General features: G+C 48.7%; 1 protein-coding gene across 2 annotated transcripts in view; it reads right to left on the reverse strand.

Annotated features, from left to right (window-relative positions):
- Positions 1–12120, reverse strand: part of DLL4 (delta like canonical Notch ligand 4) — a 184872-nt gene extending 172752 nt beyond the window's left edge. For both annotated transcript variants that reach the window (XM_077322828.1, XM_077322827.1), the window contains exons 1-9: positions 11424–12120; positions 11038–11301; positions 10446–10503; positions 8612–8881; positions 6341–6401; positions 6104–6234; positions 2952–3121; positions 1565–1784; positions 72–774 (exon numbers count right to left, since the gene is read on the reverse strand). In XM_077322828.1, the coding sequence (XP_077178943.1) occupies positions 72–774; positions 1565–1784; positions 2952–3121; positions 6104–6234; positions 6341–6401; positions 8612–8881; positions 10446–10503; positions 11038–11301; positions 11424–11942 (2396 nt within the window). In that variant the 5' untranslated portion in view covers positions 11943–12120. The remainder of the gene's footprint in view (positions 1–71; positions 775–1564; positions 1785–2951; positions 3122–6103; positions 6235–6340; positions 6402–8611; positions 8882–10445; positions 10504–11037; positions 11302–11423) is intronic.
- Between the last annotated feature and the right edge of the window lie 4752 nt (positions 12121–16872).

Raw genomic sequence — 16872 nt, forward strand, 5'->3', positions numbered from 1 at the left:
TATGTCCACCTCGTGTAGGTAAATATTGGATCAAGAGTTTCCTAAGGAAATAGCAGAAACTGAATTCATACCTGTGTAACCAGAAGGGTGATTTCTCTCCTATACACTTTTCACTTTTATGGTATTTATCTTCCTGAGCTCCTCTACTCGTCAATTCCTTCACCAGATTATAATCCCAAGGGTGATTCTTAGGTTTGTAGTTTGATTTCTCCAGTACACAGTCTACTTCAAGGTCTTTGTTTTTATTTGTGTTTTTAAGCTGAGCAGCAGGGATGAGATTTTCCTTCTGGAAGTCCGACAAGTTGTTCATTGTTTCTGAATTATGCTCTGGATGCCTCTGCATCTGCCGGATAACTATAGCTATCATGCAACACAGTATGAGGAGGGCAACTAGCCCAACTCCCATGGATATAGCCACCCACGGAACCGGTTTAGGAAGCTCTCCAGGTGGATATACTGGAAATTCACAATGGGTGCCCATGAAGTCAAGAGGGCAGTGGCAAGCAAAATTTGTAGCATAAAGCCTAGAATAGCATGTTCCCCCATTCTGGCATGGCCCAGAGGCACACTCATCTCTTATATCACAATTCCTGCCAGTGTAACCTGGCATACAAGTACATGTATAATCATGTGTAGTCACAAGGTCATGACAAGTTCCTCCATTGGAACATGGATTTTTGGAACACTTGCTGATGTTTATCTCACATTTCTGACCATAGAATCCAGGACGGCAACGGCATACACGTGTCGCACCCAAAAGAAAGCACTGTCCGCCTATGAAAAGAAACACAGAAAAAGATTTGAAATCTAGATACTGAATAATGTCCCAGCTAATTACTGGTTTAACTATTATTTAGTGCTCAATGAGTACTTCTAAGCGAGCACAGAAATCTCTGCCTTAGATAAGTACTGCTGGCAGGAAATGGTTGAAGGCTCAAAGGTAAGACTTATTGGCCTGTTGCCCCTTCTGTGTTGAGAGCTGGACCTGCCCCTGTGTAGATAAAGTTAGGAAAGCTCTCATGTGCTACAGGAACATGGCAAAGAAATTTTATGAGCGGGAAGGAGGGAGATCATAAGCCTGTGCTTTTGCACCAACTTCGGGAAATATAGGATCAGCCTACTTATGACAAACAAGGTGGCAGGCTTCTGCATTTTTAATATAAATAATTTAATTATTTTGATTTACAAAAATATTCCTTTAAATAAATGGCTATACCTCAAGAAGGGACGATGTCCTTTTCCTCTCCATGTTCACTCTGTCCAGGTATCTATGATGTCATATTTTGCTATCATATATGCATGCAAACACTATTTCTTGCCACTTCCACAATTTCTCTGCCCCTTCCCCACCAGTGAACAAGAAGAAGCCTCTCTCCGCCTTATTTTTCCAGACTGATTTGGGTGTTATAACAAAAAGTGAAAAAAACACCCTCTTTTCTATGTCATCAATGGAATTCTGGAACCCAAGAGATTTTAGGATTGACAGATCTGATATACTAATTAGATTTAGGTGGTTTTAATTATTTTCTTCAAAATGTGAAATCCTTCTGGTGTAAGCACGTACCATTAGCACAAGGATTGTTAGTACATCTGTCTTCTTTTTTTTCACAATTGGATCCTGTAAAGCCCATAGGGCAAAGGCAAGCATAGCTGGTTCCTCTTCCTTTTTCTAGGCAGGTGCCACCATTAAAACATGGAGAGTCAGCACAAGTCAAGGCACTATGCTCACAGTTAACTCCATCATATCCAGGGGGACAAGTACATTGATAGTCTTTTCCAAGATCCTGCGGAAAAACAAGCAGAAGATATTTCAGACTTATACCGATAGAAGTGCAGGTACTTCGAAGGAGAAAGTTAGCTCTGCATTGCTTTCTGCTTCTCCATTACCGTGGTTTCTGCACAGAGGATCCAAACAAATCAAAGGGAATCAGCTAGAGCTGATATAATGTTAGGGACCAAGGCAGGTCCTAATTAAATATCTTATTTATTTCACCCCTGAAGGTTGAAAAAAATATATTTAATTTATGCCCCAACGTTTCTTCCCATGAGGAGTCCAAACAAGCTTACACCATTCTCTTTCCCTTCATTTTACCCTCACCAGAACCCTAGGGGGTAGGTGAGGCTGCAACTGGCCCAAGATCACCCAGCAAACTTCCACGGCAATGAGGGAACTCACATCTGCCACTGAAACTTGCTGCATGACACCGGTAGCCACATAATTAGATTGTCTTGTAGGTAAAGAAAAATTACTCAAAAGAGATCGTATCATCAATGTAACACATATTTATGACTGGAAGAACACTGGAAGTTCAGGATGCTATGATTATACTTCACCAGCAGTACTTGGGTCATTAAATCATAATTCCTTACTGCCATAATATCCTAGGGAGCCAGCATTGAAGGGATAATACAAATTATTTCGATATCCAATTTAATTACATCTGTCCTCTCAAACAGACATCCCAAAACGACTGACTAGCTACGCAAACAGAACTAGAGAACAACCTTGGATAGTAGCACTCCGTTCCTTCTATGCAGCACAAGTCATCCTCTACACTAAGGCTTACAGGGCATGTGTGTGTTCATGCCTTGGGAATCAGCAGGCAACATGAGAAGGTATCACCTTTGGATCAGCTGATTGCTGTATTATCTGTGTAAAGGTTGGCATTACTTTTTCACTGATGCCCAAATGACTCCTTGGTTTCTTCTTAGGAATCCAAGAAGAGCCTCCAAGATAAATGTTCATTTGCCTAAGTAGATGATCTTAGGCAAATGAACATTTCTTACTGTCACCTATTCTGCAGAGCTATTGTGATGTGAAGTATGACAGTCTTGTGCATGTTGCCCTAGGTTCTTCAGGAGAAAGACAGGGCAGGAATAACATGTTTTGAAAAGCAACTTTATTTCCCTTTTCACAAATCATCAATCTCCAATATAAAATTAGTCCTCACCGTGCAAGTTCCTCCGTTCTTGCAGGGGTTACTGTCACATTCACTGATATTCCGTTCACAGTCAATGCCAGTGAAGCCGTCTTTGCAGGAACACGTATAACTACCTTGGCCAGTGTTCATGCAAGTGGCCCCATTTTTGCAGGGCTTATGATGGGTGCAGTAGTTCAGATCTAGAAAGACACAAAAATACACAAAGAAACCGCCAGTCATTGAGATATTTATATTTCAACAAATAACAGCACCATAGATGAGGCACTATAAACAAGACTTTGGATAACACATCTTTAGTTTATTGTCAGTAGAAACACTAAAATGGCATAGCTTCGGTTCAGAAGCATAAGGACTAGGGTATGGACATGATTAGGGGACCAAGCATGCCTGAGGTAGAGAAAACACTTGTGTAAGGTCAGTTCAAATTTCTCCACAGAACAAATCTCAGTTTTTGATGGAATGAAGATGTAGCTACCTCAATGGATGGCCCTCATGCCTGTCTTAGTTCCAGAGGACAAGATGTCAAAATGCCAAGAAAGGAGACAGCCTTGGGAATGCTTTAGAATTATCTCAAATCGTTCATTAAATTTATCAGCCTTCAGGGAAGCATGGCATGTTGTTAACATCTGCAATGCATTCACGGGCAGTCTTCAAGCAAAGGTTGGATACACACTTTTCTTGGATGCTCCTGCGTTGAGCAGGGGCTTGGACTAGATGGCCTGTATGGCCCCTTCCAACTCTATGATTCTGTGATCAGGGGGGTCAGTCTCTGGTCAGTCAGCATTCCACCTGCTAGTGCTATCAAAATGCACATGCTAACATGAAATCAGTGGAAGTCCTTGCAGGGGTGGCCAAACTGTGGCTCTCCAGATGTCGATGAACTACATTTCCCACAAGCCCCTGCCAGCACATGGTGGCTAGGGCTCATGGGAATTGTAGTCCATGAACATCTGGAGAGCCAGTTTGGCTACCCCTGCTAGTGGATTGCTTGTGCACAGCCAATGAGTTCACAATGCACCATTAGAATGTCTAAGCCCTGAACTCTGAACAAGCCTTTAACTGTATTAGTGCACTAGGAGCCCACACTATCATTAGTTCATTCCTAAACCTATTAGCAATAATGAGATTTAACTAAGCATTTGAGTTGAATAGAAGTCTGTACAGCACATATCTTATGAAAAAGCTCAGGCAACTCATGTACACATTTGAGTATCGATAGCACAGACTTTGGACCGGCTGCTGCTAATTCACTCCAGTAATGGCGGTGCAAAGAAGATAACCCCATTGGCAGAACAGATGCGTGCAACTTTCGTCTGGACAAAGTATCTTTCAGGCACGAATTTAAATCTGTGACTTTTTAACCCAATAAACTGAACTAGCATCATATACTGCCTTGTATTTGATTCATTAAGAGTTTACTTTTGTTTCACTTGTATAAATAGCTGCAAATTGCTTAAACAAAGGTTGGAGACATTTTTAATTGAAGGATAACAGTTAATCACACAAGTTGACAGAATAAATAGAACATAAGTAAACAGTTTATATATGTGGTTAATGAATAACTGCATGCAGTCAGAAACAGTCTTTTTTACTACTTAATATAGACATATAATTCTTAATTAGGCTGGGACAGTCTCCACAAGGATTTCTGGCTCATGGTGACCCCTCAGAGTTTTCAAGGCAAGAGGCGTCCCGAGGAGGTTTGCCATGGCCTGCCGCATCCTGCCTCTGGCATTCCTTGGGGGTCCTCCCATCCAAATACTAGCCAGGGTCTTAGTTTCTGAGATCTGATGAGATCAGGCTAACCAGGGAACCAATACATACATCAAAACAATCTGCAAACTCTGCTTTAAATGTATCTGTATAACTTTAGAGATTTGTAGTTCCACAGCTGACTCCAGTTGAGATGTTAAGGAACTTTCAAGGTCAAGAGTGTCCTTTCAAACATAACCTGGAGATTTATTTTAAACTCTGTTTGTCACAAGGGGCATTTTCAGTCCTGACCTCCGAAACCAAAATAGCTTCAGATACTGACTGACAATGCATTACAGCAGTATTCATCCAAGTTACACCAGCATCCCACAATCATGCCAGATTTGCACTGGTGGACACCAGCCTTTCTCCCCTTCTCACTTGCTCCAGGCCTATCACTGACCATTGGGGGTGGGGAGGGCAGGTCAACACAACCATATATGGTCCTATCAGCTGATAAATGTTTAATAAATGTAGAAAATACATAAACATTAATTAACTTCTACCAATTTGAGAAACCCTTCCAGGGTTGTCAAGATACCCTAGGGAAGGGGTGGTCAAACTGCGGCCCTCCAGATATCCATGGACTACAATTCCCACGAGCCCCTGCCAGTGAATGCTGGCAGGGACTCATGGGAATTGTAGTCCATGGACATCTGGAGAGCCGCAGTTTGACCACCCCGCCTTAGGGTTTCACAAATCCCTGGCTGAGAAAGCCTGGTGTAGACGTGATGCTGTTGCAGCACAGGTAAAACTGGGATGTGAAGAGGACAAAGCAGGACACGGTCAGCTTTCCAAATCTATCCCGCCACAGCCATCTGTACCAGTGTCACACCTCCAGGGGCCCTGAGATGCAAGCCAGGTCAGTTGGCAAGGATTAGGTGTGTCACAGGATTAGGTGTGCCACGCTTGTCCTAGCACTGTTGGCTTGCGACTCTGATGTGGCTCCCGTCCTGTTCCCACAGCCACTTTTGACGACGTCTCGCACTGGAAGCCCATGGGACACCAGCAGGGCAACAGCACCACACGAGCATCAGTGTGCCACTGTCACCAGAGTCTTAGGATGGAGCTGTTCCTCATGGATACAAATAAGAAAGGCCTAGAATTGATTTTTGATGAAAATGTTCATAAAACTACCCAAATGAGTTTTCTTGACACAAAGCTGACTGTAGGGGCTCTTATAGTATGGAAGAGAAGGCAGGTGGCCTCAAAGATGAATCAAATTTAAAGGATATCGCTATGTACAGGTATATGGGAAAAGTCCTTCAAGCATGACTAAGGTAGGAGAAACTTTGACATTTGATTCCAAAAGTAACAGAAATCCAGGAGGGCCTGACAAGGACACCGATTTTAGAAGAGGGGGAAACGGAATGAACACTGCATTCTATCTAGCCATAACATGTGCTAACCTTGGTCACAGAAGAGGCCACCCCATCCTTCATTGCATATGCACTCTCCTGGTTTCTTACAGGTCCCATGGCGGCAACCCGAATGAGGAACGCATTCGTCACAATATCGGCCTCGCCAGCCACTGCGACAGCTAAAAGAACATTAATGGACATCAAAGGTCAGAAGACTTGGATGGTGGTAATGGGCACAGGAAGGGTATGATTTTGCACACAAGGTGAGCTGTAGTGCCTACTCACATGCACTCTCCGGGATTTCTGCAAAATCCGCTTTTCTCTGTGCACCCAGCTAAACAGATAGCTGTGAAAAAATATGCTCGGTTAGATTTTTCAAAATACCTTGATTGTATTTCATAACCCTTCACATGTATATTGTGCCTTTCTTACAACAATCTTGAGGTTCAATCCGGCCTCCATATTTTATCTTCAAAACAACAAGAAGACATGGTAGGAGTAACCTGGCCCTGGGTTAAGACCAGCAAAGCGTAACTGGCCCGGGTCCACTCATGTAAAAACCACCTTGGAACCTGCATAATTTTGTGGCACCCCCTCCCCCCCCAGTTCTGCTCTAAAGATAATGCACAGAATTATGCCCATTAATGCAATGTGTGCAAATATGCCCGTTTTAAAGTTGCACCATGTAGGTATATGTAATGTTTTTAAAGGATATGGGGGAAGGAGGAAGGCCTCAGCACTGCCATTGTATGTAAATATAGATTTCCTTTAGGCCAGATTTGGACTTGTTTTCACAACAAATATAGGTTTAGTTTTCTCAGCTGAAGGGGGTGGGGGGGGGAGAAAATGTGTTTGTATTTTTAAATCTCCTACAGATGCCTTTCGTTTTACTAGGTTTGGTGGTAACAGTGGCATATATGCTTAGCAATGGTATACATTCTAAATGGTGCAATGTGTATATACCGGGCTGGTTAAGATGTCCATAATGGGGACACGGTAAAGCTCTTCCCCCCCCCCTTCAGTTTTTCCAAGAAGCTGCAAGTGACTGTGTAATCAAAAACAGATAATATCATGACTGGGAAAGCCTGAAAACCATCTCTCTTTAAAGTAGAAGGAAGTAGTGAAACAGAGGAGTAAGAACCAATAGTGGCAGAGCTACCCACAAGCACACCTTCCCTGTTATTCCTAGGGGACAGGATGCAAACAAATGGGTCTTTCTCCTGTGATTTTCATGGCCATAGATCATTTCCCTCAGAAGCTAGCAGAGCAGCAGTTGCTTCAGTGATCTGACTAGAGGAGAGGAAAGGGACTCTAGCCAGGAAACCTGCATTCAGTTTGAAGGAACACCTGAAGCCAGCATATACATGGTCTGAAGCACCTCCTGTGGCTACAGCCAAAACCTTTTTGCAGCACAGACATAAGAAATGGTGTCAAAGGCTTCAAAAGTATTTTGAGAGGGAGCTGTGTACAACCAAAAAGCACTTCACATATTGCTTTTCCTGCTCTGAGTGCCATACTTCAGAGTACTTATACCAAAAAGTACATTATACTAATAATGTCTTTCCAAGACAAAAAAAAAAAAAAATCACACTTCCCATGAATGAGAAAGGAACACTTTCTAGAACATGCCTTTATGGGTATGCACAAACCATTTTGCTTTGACCAATGAAACTGCAAATGCAGGATGTAAAAACATTTCTGGATACACGTGGCCTAGGATTGAAACCAGTTCCCTGCTGGTTTCATGTTTGCTGCTGCACAATACAACACGGTCCAAATTTAGGTTGCACAAGCAGCATTTGCTCTGGTGTATAACACAAATAATTTGTGGACATATGCATGCAAATTGGAATATTGGTAGTTTCCTGGCCTTGCTTGGAGTCATGCATTTCTTGTGAACCTTTGGATATTTAAAGGCTGGCATCACAGCAAGTACAACAAAGCAACACTTTGAGGCACACTCTAGGAGAGGCAGGGCTGAAACAGTAAAACACCTCTTCCTCTTTTCCTTCTGTGGGATCCTTGACTCTGGAAGGTTACACCCTGAAAATCATGTTGCTCTCTGATGCCTCTCTAGCTCTTCTACTTCTAATCCAGCCAGCAGCCAAACGCTGTGCTTTCACATGCACCAAACTTTCAGTGCCCTTTGCAACTGGATTTTAATGGGCCAAAATCTGCTTGCAGACAGTAGCTGAAGCGCATGGGAACTGCATTACTTAGCACGTGAAGTGGTCATCAAAATTCCCTCTCTGGCGCTAGCAGCTTCGTCTCCCTTCCTCCTTCCCCGGGCCCCATCCCATACATGTTTGATAATGCACCTTCTACGCTCGTGAAAAGGACATTTCCCTATTTCGCATAGGAAAATGCAAAACCATCTTGAAAGTGCATTATCCGTGCACAGAAAGAGCTGGGGCAGCTTCTCCCAGGCGCCGTCGCCGGCGTCATGCAGGCCCTGGAGCAGCAGGGGGAGCTGCCGCCTTTTGCAGCCGGGCGGCGCCGTCCTGTTCCCCCACCCCACCCCGGCCGCCTCCTGCCCGGGCTCCGCGGCTCGCTCACCTTCGGTGCAGTAGTTGCCGGTCCAGCCGCGCAGGCAGGCGACGCTGCCGTCGGCTTCGCAGAGGTAGTGGCCGAAGTGGTCGTCGCGGCCCCTGCAGAGGCGGGAGCAGTTGTCCCCGTAGTAGTGCTCGTTGCACACCACGCGGTAGGAGTAGCTCAGCCGCGCGCCCTCGCTGCTCTGCTCGTCCGGCAGCCAGTCCTCGCCCACCGCCAGCGACCGCTGGATCGCCATCTTGCTGATGAGCCACTTGTCGGCCGGCGGCTCGCCACCTGCGGCGGGAAGGAGCGCGCGGTGAGGGGCGCTGCCGCCAAGGGACGCTTCCCCCGACCCGAGTGCCCCCCGAGCGGCCCGCCGCCACGCACTCGGGGTCCAGTCACGAAACGGGGGGTATGGGCGAGCTCTGGCCAAGGCAAGTGCCCCGGAGCTTGTGCAGAGTGCCATTTGGCACATCATCAAGGGCAGACCCTGAGCACTTCCTGGCAGGCCGGAGCCAGCGGCTCCTCTTTTCAGGAAAGCAGCACCGGTGCTTCCAGTTCCCACCCTCTCTACACTTTTGCTGATGCCATTCTTGTTCACGCTGCCCCTGACATGCTACCCCTATGCTCCAACAACAGGTTGGTTGTTTTTTTGTTTTTGCTTTATAAGGCTGTAGGAACCATTTCTCCTTGTCATGGGCACCCTGGGAGAAACAAAATAGCAACTCTGAGTCACTGGGGGTCCATAGTGGTTAGATTTGCACTCACACTGCAGAACAATCTGTGCTGGTTTCCATCAGCTCACCTTTGCTGTTCCCAACGCATGCAATCCCCACATTGCAGACTGTCTCATTTTACTGTGCCTCATGCCACTGCACACTAGACCCTTCTTGAAATGATTCTCACATTACACTCCTGTGTGAGCAACCTCTCCCCAGCGATCATAAGGAACCGTAAACAGCTTCGGTGCAGCCTGCATGCAAATCAAGAGTACCAACTCTTGCTGATAAGCAATGCTTTTGCTTAAAAAAGAAAAGTTTTGTTCCATTTGATGGGAGGGGGCGCATTAATGGAGTCTGAAGACTTGCAAGAATAACTAATGCAAATTACTTCCAAGTTAAGAAAATCAACCAGGCTGCCAAAGGCAATTCAGAGTTATTAAATGTTTTGTCGTAGTTTCACTGCAGAAGAATGCAATCCATACAGTGTTGATAAAACATTAATCAGCTAAATATTAAAATATTAATCAGTCTGCAGTATATGGAGGCACTAGGTATGCACTGGTTCAGTCCTTTGGAGAAAACAGGAAAAAATCCCTGTCCTGCACACTCTCTTTTCTGTGGTCTTCAGAATCAATCATTGTTAACCAGGGTCCTGAAAAGTTTTGCAGAAATCTTTTCAAAGTATGAACTGTTGTGCTGTTGAAATATCCTTTTCCTCTGTGTCAGAAAAACATCCCAAAGCCATTATTCCTTTTCCAAAGGGCGGAATTTGAAAAAGGTGTAAAATACAGGAAAAGGCAGTCAGGATTTTTTGGCAGCCTTGTAGTTTTCTCACCAAAGAGCTCCTTTCTTTCCCACGCCAAAAATAAACGGGAGGAAACGCAATTGTGTAGAGATTAAGTAGGGGACAAAAATCAAAGCAAAACTGATGAAGGGAATGGCTCTGTCTTGCGAACTAAATCAAGGAGCAAAAAGATCTATTAAACATCTGCACGGAAGGCACATTTGTTGAGCTTTGTGAAAGCTACTTTATAATGATTTTGGCCGATTTAACTAATTCCTTTTAAAGATTAGCTCAAAGGGGACTTTAGAAAAGCCGACGCCCCCTAGTGACCGCGGAGGGAAGCTGTATTCACCTGCTGGAAGGTAACCTTCAGGAGCGTGCCAGGCTTCAATGATCAATGAGAAAGTTCCCTGTGAATGAAAAGGAGTGAGAGGAAGTTATAGAATTTTAGACGAGGAGAAAGCTCTTGTGAAAAGTGATCGGAAAGGACATGGTCTGCTCTGGCGTTTAAAACAATCGGGTGAAACCAGGAAACCTCTGACTGGCAGTGCTGGCCAGCCGAAGATATACATTTCAATTAGTCTAATTGCAGATAGCATTACTTTGTCTGAGTCAATGAAATGGAGCTTCCTCGGGGCTGCTTTCATCTCCCGGGAAAACCTTTCACTCGTTTTTCAGTGCGGGGCACAGGGGGCTCCCTCTCCGACTTCTCTTTGCCCTAGCAGAGGACTTTCGTTGAATGCAAATCTCCCCGTTTTACCCACATTTGCAGCTCCGCACATCTTATGCAACTCTGACTTTTCTAAGGGGACCTTTCGCAAGGGAGGCGGTCGACTGTAGCTGCCCTCATTCCGCGCGGTTGTGGGAATCCCATGCAAGGATGCCCTCGAGGAGATTTCATGCCCCCCTCCCCCTCTGCGCATGTGCCGCAGGTGAGCGCTCACCGGCCAGGTGAAGTTAAAGGGCAGCTGGATGGGGCTGCCGAAGCCCTCCGTCTCGCGGATGGGGAAGGAGTCGGTGCCCAGCACAGGGGTGACGATGCTGCCGAAGGTGCAGGAGCCCGGCGAGATGACGGTCTGGAAATGCTTCAGGCAGACGCGGAAGAAGGTCCTGCAGCCGGACGCGCACCGCTCCCCGCTAGCCAGGGCGCGCTGCCCATTGACAAACTCGCGCAGCTCCAGCTGGAAGACGCCGGAGCCGGACGCCCTCTGCACAAACACAAACACACACACAGCCCCGCACCCGTCAGAGCGTCCCCGCAGCTGGCCGGGCTGGCCCGTTCCCCCGGGAGCAAAGACCCTGGGCTGCGGGGAGGGGGGGAGGGGGTTACCTGGGGAGCCGCCGCCAGGGCCAGCGCCAAGACGCCCAAGAGGTGCGCGGCTGCCATCCTGCCTCTGCTGCGGGCCTCCTTCGCGCTCTCCCGACCGGGAGTGGCACTCGGCGCTCTGCTAGTCCTTCCTCCGGTGGACCAAGGATGAACGTCCGGAGGGAGCCGCCCAAGGCGCCTACTGGTGAGAGGAGCCGAGGGGCGGGACGATAAAATCCAGGGGCGCTGCAACCCTTCGCGCGCGGGGTAATCCTGGTCGCGGCAAGAAAACTTTTGCGGCCGTCGCCCTGATAAACTCCCAAGCCCACTGGAAGGAAGCAAGCAAGGACAGGCGCTCCCGGGTGTGTCCGCCGCGCGCCGAAAGGCTCCTCCTCCTCGCCGCCGTCCGGGTCCAGCCGCGCTCGCTCGGTCAATGGGCCACTTGCTTCCTTTCGGGCGGCTTATATAGTTGCCGCCGGTCCGCGCGAGCTCATTATGTAAACTGTCAGTCAGACGCCGGCGGCCCCTCCCCTCCTGCATCATTCTGGAAAGGGAACCAAATGTTGCAGGGCGCCTGCGAGCCCGAATTAATAATACCCGGCTGCGGCTTCCGCACTGACCGCCGAGGAGCCGAGCTGATTATTAACAAGGCGAGCATCTGTTGAGATATTTACAGCGCTCCCGATCGAGGCGGGTCCCTTGCCAATCAGGCGCTAGGGAGGCGAGGTTTACGGCTGGCCAGACAATAGCCCCCCCCCCGACACCCCCCACCCACTCCCGAAAACAAGGGTTGCTCCTAAGTGCCGCCAATCCCGCAGCTCTCCCCCCCCCCGCCCCCTCCAAGGCATGTTTTCCAAAGGCGAACTGTGCGCGACCAGCCTAGCTGATAAGCGGGCCGAAAGGAGAAACGGCGCTGCCTTCGGGGCGCCGAAAGACCCCCTGTGGCTGCCGGGCTCTCCTGTTTCCGCGCGCGTCTGCAACCTGGTGGCTTGGCAGGTCGCCGCGATGAGCGCGCCTCAGACGGGAGCGCAGAGTGCGGGAGGAGCGCGTCGGGTGGCGGCCTCAGCCCCGCCGGGGGCGGCTCAGCGTGGGGGCAAAAGGCTGGGCGGGCCTCGCGTCCGGCCTCCCAGATGGGAATCGGGGGAATGAAGCCAGCACTGGCCAATGCCGAGCACGCTTCGCCTGCAGCCCTGCGCGACTCGAGGCCTGGAGCTGGGTCTCTGGCCCCCGCCCGCCCCCGGCACACTCTTGAGCGCATCCCGGGGCGCGGCGAGCGGCTGCCGGCCTGCGCCAGTAAAGCCCTTGGCCTGATTGCGGCGCGTGGCCCTCATTAAAGCCAAGTGCAGAGAAGGCCTTTCATGGGGCTTTCATTTCAGCTTGTTAAGGGGGGGAAGGGGGGAGAGAAACCTTCAGCTGTATGATAATGAGGTCTTGCCACCTTTCTCGCCGCCCCTGTGCAGAAGGTTTCCTCGGCCGCTCTTCACCTGGAAAAAGAACTGAAGTAACCTACTGACACCGGATTTGGGGAAGGCGACTTTCCTTTAGGGTTTCTCCCTCCTTCTCCAGCAGTCTTTAGGAAACAGCACGGGTGTGTTTGTTTTGATGCGATGGAGAAAACGAAATGGGTGGATTTCTTCCGACTTCCAAAAACGAAGTTCAAGGTTTTAAACGCGTGAGCGCCATAGGAAAGAAGCAACTTTTGTGAGCAAGGGCCACCCCTACCGCATATCTCAGGAGAACAACATGCATTTTAAAGAGCCCCCAATTGTTATATACCATGAGTGGGCGAGTCGAATTCGCGCCTGCCAAATAGCTAACGGGGGGCGCTGCAAGGGAGGCTGGGGCACTCCCGAGCCTTGGAATCGATGGAAACTTCTGCGGACCTTTTATGGCTTTCGAAAGCGTGCCAAGGGGGCTGGTGAGTTGAGGCGCTTGTAAATTTGGGGCCCTTCTGTTTGTTCAGCGTTTCAAAAGACGCCGAACATCCCGTTTCTTCTTCTTCCCAACCTCCACAGTATCAAAGGGCAGGTATGCGCCAGGAGAGTGGGGAAAACCGCCGGGAATATCCAGACGACCGCGGCACTAGCAGCGCCCGTGGTCACCTGGGCTGGCCGGGCCCGTATTGGGGGCAAGGCTCCCGCGACAGACCGCCTCCACTTCTCTTTCAGTCCGCAGTCGCCACTTACGAGGAAGGGTTTGCATTCACGTGGGCGGCACCGTCCCGATCCGACTCTCTTGCCTGCGCTCTTGGAGGCCCACCTCCGGAGGGGGAGGCTGCGCCAGGCAGACCCCCCCCCCCCGTTGATCCGCCCGCCCGCCTCGCGCGGGGGTTGCCAGGCGGAGAGCGGCTGTGGGGAGGGGCTGTCCAGGCGCACGCAGGGGGCGTCTCCGAGAAGGGGCGTGGCCCGGGCCCCGCAGGCAAGGTCCCCCCGCCCGGGCCCCGGTGTCAGCTGCCCAGCGCAGGCCGATGCCGCTCCCCGCGCCTGCCGGGAGGGCCGCGGGCGGGCGAGGAGCGGCGCGGGGCCCGGGCTGGGGGGGGGGGGGCGGCCCTTCCCGGCTGGAGGCTCGCCGGGCGCTGGCGGCAGATGTCGGCCGGCGTGCGTGCGGCTTTGGGGCTTGCCCGGGCGGCGGAGGCTCACCAGAGGCACCCACGCCCGGCCACTCGGCCCAGGCACCATCTGGCGTAAGCCGGGCACCGCGTTGGGGCCGCAGGTCCGCGGGCGGCAGCATCCAGCAGATGGGCCCGCGCTATTCTTCGCCGCTAATGTAGGTTAAAGCCAGGCAAGCGGCGCTCTCCTGCCGCCGCCGCCTGACAACTCTGCCGAAGCCTCGCCGCGGCCTGGCCGGCCTGCGCCTGCGTCCGCGGATAGGATTTCCCCTTCCAGCCACACGCGTCCGGCATCAACTTCCCCGCCGCGGTCACAACATTGTGAAGTGGGCGGGGAAAGGGCCAGCCCCCTGGAAAGCGAGCCTGCCTCTCGCACGGGACTGAATGGCTGGCCCTTCGGGTGAGGCGGGGGGGGGGGCTCCACCTCCCCCCCCCCCCTAATGACAGGTCGCCCAACAGCACCCCTCTTCCCGGAGGCTCAGAACAGATGTGAGATCTTTTCCAAGGTCTGGGCGGGGTGGTGGTGGTATTATATTGTTGGGATTGTAGCTATTAGAGAGGCTGCAGTAAAATAATAAACACTGCCTATAAGGGGAGGCCATCTGTTTTCTGTTGGCCAAACTAAAAGTGCAGATAAAAAAGTTGCAGCAGGTAACATCAGGCAACTGGTCCAAAAAGTTTGCAGAGGGCAGGCTGGGAAGGGCACTGTTCCTCTCACTTGGTCCTTTGCCTGCCCTGTAGCCAACTCTTTGGGAGCACTGCTGAGGCTGTGAAATCCCTCACTTAGGGAGGGTGTGAAGTGTCTCCCTGGATCCACACGTGATAACAGAGACAAAAACAGCCCTGTCATCCCACTAAGGGATCCACCCTAATAGATCTCTAGTCATCCAGTCAAGCACTTCATCCATTCTGTCCTTCTGAAAGAGAAAGGATGCATGCCTGGGGTCCCAGCAAGAAGAGTTCCCTTAGAGAGGCGTGGCTTCTTGCCTGACAGAGGAGAGGGAATGCCTCTTACAACAGGATGACTGGCACCAGAGAAGCTGGAATAACAGCCACAGCAGCTACCGAATTGCTTCTTTGAAAAATCTGCTGCCTGGTAAGGGCATCTTTTAGTAACCAAAATGCTTTTAATTGATTCATCTGGTTGATAAATTGGCTAAACATTAAAGCCCTGATTAGAGCTTCCCTAGACAATTCATGAGATAATAAGTATACTACTATTAAAACTACCTAGATGTTCAGCATCACAGCACAGATAAAGTAACTTTGTGGTTCTTATGAGATTTATAATGATTCCTCAGAAACCCTTTCCTTCTAAACAGAGTTCCTGTCTCCTCAGTGCACTGAAGTCTGTAAATGTAATACTTTAGAAATGCACACCTGTATTCCAGGGACTTCCATGCTCTCATGGAACAAAAACTTGACAAGGATTTTTAATTTTCTCATATGGGTCAGAACCTAATGTAACATGTCACATTTTTAGAAACATAAGCAACCATAGGAAATAAATCTCCATAAACATAATAGTTTCACTTTCACACAACAGCTACAATATACATAATTTGAACTTAGTTTTATTTTTGCTTGTTTGCAAATGTTAAAAATCTAAAATGGCTAGGTTTTTAACATCTTGGGTGCAAGATGTTCAAAAACAGGTGTTCATTATTAAAACTGGAAACTATGAACCAGGGTCCAGTGGCATGAGTTCCTCCCCCATGTCATTTCATTGTAGTTTCTTATCTTAAACACTTTTTGCATTTAAAGGAATGCTCCACTGTTTTCAGGAGGACTGGATTCACTGAATTGGTCATGTGAATTACTGCCATTTCTGAAGCTAAACCAGGGAAGTAGCCAATAATTACTGATTGCCCAATCCTTAACATATACATGGTAGGCAAGCCCCCTTCCAATCAGTGACATTTATCTATGTGTTTGGTTTTGATGTTTATCCATATGACATTCTTATGCATCATACTTTGAATTCAACAAAGGCATGTCAGGTGATGTTTCAGTCTTACTGACTGTGTAGTCAATAGAAATTTATATTCACTTAACACATTTTAAATATGTGTTTTTGGCCAAACAGGCTTCTGATTCAGTTTGCAATTTTCTAAAAAACAAACAAACAAAACACACCCATAGTTACAACAACAACTAAGCAACAAATGCAGCTCATGCAGGCAAGGCCTCTGCTTATGGCGAATCAGAAGGAAAAGCCCTGCTGAAGTGAAACCAAGACCACTGAAAGGTACCGGCACCGACTGTCAGTCAGCACAATCATGCAAAACTGCCCAGAAACCCCCAGTGTGACCCTCCTGTTCACACTGTCAATTCCTTTTGGAGTTGTATGATGTCCCCAATGAGCACTCATGTGTTGAGTTCTGCCCTCTTCTATTGGCTGACTCATGCCATGTGGAACAGAAACAGGATTAGCAAAGCATAAAAGAAAATACAGAGGACTGACAACCTCTCTTCCCTGTTGCTAAATGCCATTAAATTTTCCTTTCAAAGTTTTGTCAATATAGCTGTGGTCAACATGGCATCTGTTCAGCTGTTAATTTTCTTCTCTCCAAAACAACACCTGTGCTAGTTCTCTGTATCATCAAAAGACAGCACAAGCCAGAAAATGTTACAATGGGCAATTGTGCAAGGCTTGGAATGATAGAAATGAGGTGACATCTATTCATACCATTTGGGGTCATCTACCCACTCTGCTCAGTAGTCTATAACCTTCATCTGGACCTGGGAGGCTTCCTGCAAATCAAATAGCTTGTTTGTTGGCAAAAAAAAGTTTGAATTGGGGGAAGCCTCCTCAGGCTGAAACCATGAAGTCTCTTACCTATGAAGCCTCTTGCTAGTGGCTTC

This window comes from Paroedura picta, chromosome 2 (genome assembly GCF_049243985.1).
Source record: "Paroedura picta isolate Pp20150507F chromosome 2, Ppicta_v3.0, whole genome shotgun sequence".
Lineage (NCBI taxonomy): Eukaryota > Metazoa > Chordata > Lepidosauria > Squamata > Gekkonidae > Paroedura > Paroedura picta.